The sequence below is a fragment of the Tasmannia lanceolata genome, unplaced genomic scaffold (assembly GCF_043159265.1).
Source record: "Tasmannia lanceolata isolate RefF3 unplaced genomic scaffold, GAP_Taslan_0.1 ptg000004l, whole genome shotgun sequence".
In the NCBI taxonomy this organism is placed as follows: domain Eukaryota; kingdom Viridiplantae; phylum Streptophyta; class Magnoliopsida; order Canellales; family Winteraceae; genus Tasmannia; species Tasmannia lanceolata.
In genome coordinates, this window is record NW_027518681.1 from 1,920,887 (window position 1) to 1,924,085 (window position 3,199).

The 3,199-nt window shown below is 51.8% G+C and overlaps 1 protein-coding gene across 1 annotated transcript; it reads left to right on the forward strand.

The window, feature by feature from the left end:
- On the forward strand, positions 1 to 2,067 carry LOC143875923 (uncharacterized). The gene is made up of 2 exons (XM_077377503.1): positions 1 to 1,128; positions 1,480 to 2,067. The coding sequence occupies exons 1-2, from the start codon at positions 1 to 3 to the stop codon at positions 2,065 to 2,067; spliced, it is 1,716 nt and encodes a 571-aa protein (XP_077233618.1).
- Positions 2,068 to 3,199: the final 1,132 nt, after the last annotated feature.

The window sequence follows — 3,199 nt, forward strand, 5'->3', positions numbered from 1 at the left end:
ATGGCAGCCAGGAAGTTGAGACCGTATTTCCAAGCTCACACGATAAAGGTCCTAACTGACCAGCCGCTTAGACAAGTCCTCCACAAGCCAGATACTTCGGGACGATTGGTTAAATGGGCCGTGGAATTGAGTGAATTTGACATCCGGTACATGCCCAGGCCCGCGATCAAGGCTCAAGTATTGGCAGATTTCGTAGCTGAGTGCTCCATCCCCCAGCAGATCGCCGAACCTGAAATCGCCCAGGCCCCAGCAGCGAAAGGTACTACCACAGCCGGAGAACCGGCAGAAGATGAAGCCAGAGCAGGAACCATCCCCATGCTGCCAGTTGAGCATGATTTTTCAATCGCCGAAGCACTGTGGGAAGTGCACGTGGACGGATCTTCAAACAAGGCTGGTTGCGGAGCCGGTCTGGTTTTAACCGGGCCCGACGGTTTCACACTAGACTACGCCTTGAGGTTCGGCTTTCGCGCTTCCAACAATGAGGCTGAGTATGAAGCACTCCTCGCTGGAATGAATCTTGCAGTCCAGACCGGAGCCCAGAGATTGAAAGCTTATTGTGACTCCCAGTTGGTCGCCAACCAAATCCAAGGTATATACGAAGCCCGCGATGAGCGAATGATTAAATACCTCTCCCAGGTCCGGCAACTATCCTCCAAGTTCAGAAGTTTCGAGGTTGTCAGAATCCCCAGAACGGACAACACAAAGGCCGATGTACTGTCCAAGCTGGCCGCATCCGGATACACGACTCTCGGGAATATATGCATGGAGTTCCTACAGGCCTCCAGTATCGAAAGAAAGGCTGCTGAGATAATGCAGGTGGAACACGAGCCCTGCTGGATGGATGAGATCGTCGACTACCTGCGTAGTGGGAAACTGCCTGAGGCCAAAAGAGAAGCGCGCAAGGTGATCCAAAGAGCAGCCCGTTTTTCACTTGATGGCGAGAACTTGTTCAAAAGATCCTATACTCTCCCATACTTAAAGTGTCTCCGGCCCAGCGACGCCACGTATGCCCTGCAGGAGACACACGAAGGTATTTGCGGGGAGCACTTGGGGGGCAAAGCCCTGGCAATCAAAGTCCTCCTTAGAGGTCTGTACTGGCCAACGTTGAGACAAGACGCGCTGACCCTGGTAAAGAGATGCGAGAAATGCCAAAAGTTCTCCCCCACCATTCATCAGCCCGCCGTGTCTATGGCCCCAATTGTCAGCCCGCTACCCTTCGCTATTTGGGGAATGGATATCTTGGGCCCCTTCCCACCGGCCTCCGGAAGGCGCACCTTCGTAGTGGTGGCGATTGATTACTTTACCAAATGGGTGGAGGCTGAACCTCTAGCCCAGATCACCGAACAGAATGTGCAGAACTTCTTCTGGAAATCAGTAGTCTGTAGATTCGGGATTCCTCGCGTCCTGATAACAGACAACGGCAAACAGTTCGACTGCCGAAACTTTCGGAAGTTTTGCTCCGACCTGAAAATTGAGCAGCGGTTCACCTCTGTAGCACACCCACAGACCAACGGGCAGACAGAAGTCACAAACCGAATCCTGCTACAAGGGATCAAGAAAAGACTAGACGAGAAAGTTGGTCGATGGGCAGATGAGCTGTATCACGTCCTATGGGCCTATCGCACCACCCCGCGCACACCAACGGGCGAGTCCCCATTCAACCTGTCCTTCGGAACAGAGGCGGTAATACCTGTCGATGTAGGCACCCCGTCCGCTAGAATTTCCAACTTCAACGAACAGCTCAACGGTGACGGGCTCCGCGCGAATCTTGACTTATTAGAGGAGGCCAGAGAAGAATCCCGAATAAGAGTCGCCGCCTACAAGCAGAAAGTATCTCGCTACCATGACTCGAAGATACGTCCTAGAGAGTTTCGACTTAGAGATCTTGTCTTAAGGAAAGCTGCTATCTCCCAACCCAAGAAGGCTGGAAAGCTTTCCCCAACCTGGGAAGGGCCTTATCGAGTAAAAGAGGTGATTCGCCCGGGCAGTTATAGACTGGAAACACTCGAGGAACAACTGTTACCACATGCCTGGAACTCGAAGAACCTTCGCAAATATCATCAGTAGCAAAGTAGCCGACACACAAAAAAAAAAACTTTGTAAATATCTCCTGAATGTGAATGAAAGAACCTTCTCTTTTTGCAAATGCCTTCGTGTCTGTCAGATTTCTAAACCCAGTTCACTAAAGCTAGGGTACTCAACGTTTGGTTCGCCACGGCTCGTCTCCGCAAAGACCGGGAGCCCACTCCTGGTCCGGAACCAGCCCGGATGCAAAAACCAAAGCTCCTTCGAAACCCAGTTCACTAAAACTAGGGTACTCAACGTTTGGTTCGCCACGGCTCGTCTCCGCAAAGACCGGGAGCCCACTCCTGGTCCGGAACCAGCCCGGATGCAAAAACCAAAGCTCCTTCGAAACCCAGTTCACTAAAACTAGGGTACTCAACGTTTGGTTCGCCACGGCTCGTCTCCGCAAAGACCGGGAGCCCACTCCTGGTCCGGAACCAGCCCGGATGCAAAAACCAAAGCTCCTTCGAAACCCAGTTCACTAAAACTAGGGTACTCAACGTTTGGTTCGCCACGGCTCGTCTCCGCAAAGACCGGGAGCCCACTCCTGGTCCGGAACCAGCCCGGATGCAAAAACCAAAGCTCCTTCGAAACCCAGTTCACTAAAACTAGGGTACTCAACGTTTGGTTCGCCACGGCTCGTCTCCGCAAAGACCGGGAGCCCACTCCTGGTCCGGAACCAGCCCGGATGCAAAAACCAAAGCTCCTTCGAAACCCAGTTCACTAAAACTAGGGTACTCAACGTTTGGTTCGCCACGGCTCGTCTCCGCAAAGACCGGGAGCCCACTCCTGGTCCGGAACCAGCCCGGATGCAAAAACCAAAGCTCCTTCGAAACCCAGTTCACGAAAACTAGGGTACTCGACGTTGGTTTCGCCATGGTTCGTCTTGGCAAAGAATTAGGAGTCCACTCCTAAGTCCATGACTCCTACCTGGAGTGATAGTTACGCATCATACAAAAAGAAAACAGTATAAACTAGAGACGGACAAGCATTGAAGAGTTAAACAAACAAAAACTCTTTCCATTCATATGTTGGGGCCTCAGAGGACCATTACAAAAGGGAGTTGGGCCTCCAAGGGGCCATTACAAAAAGAAATCACGCAATCGCCAAAAAAAAAAAAAAAAAAAGGAGGAGA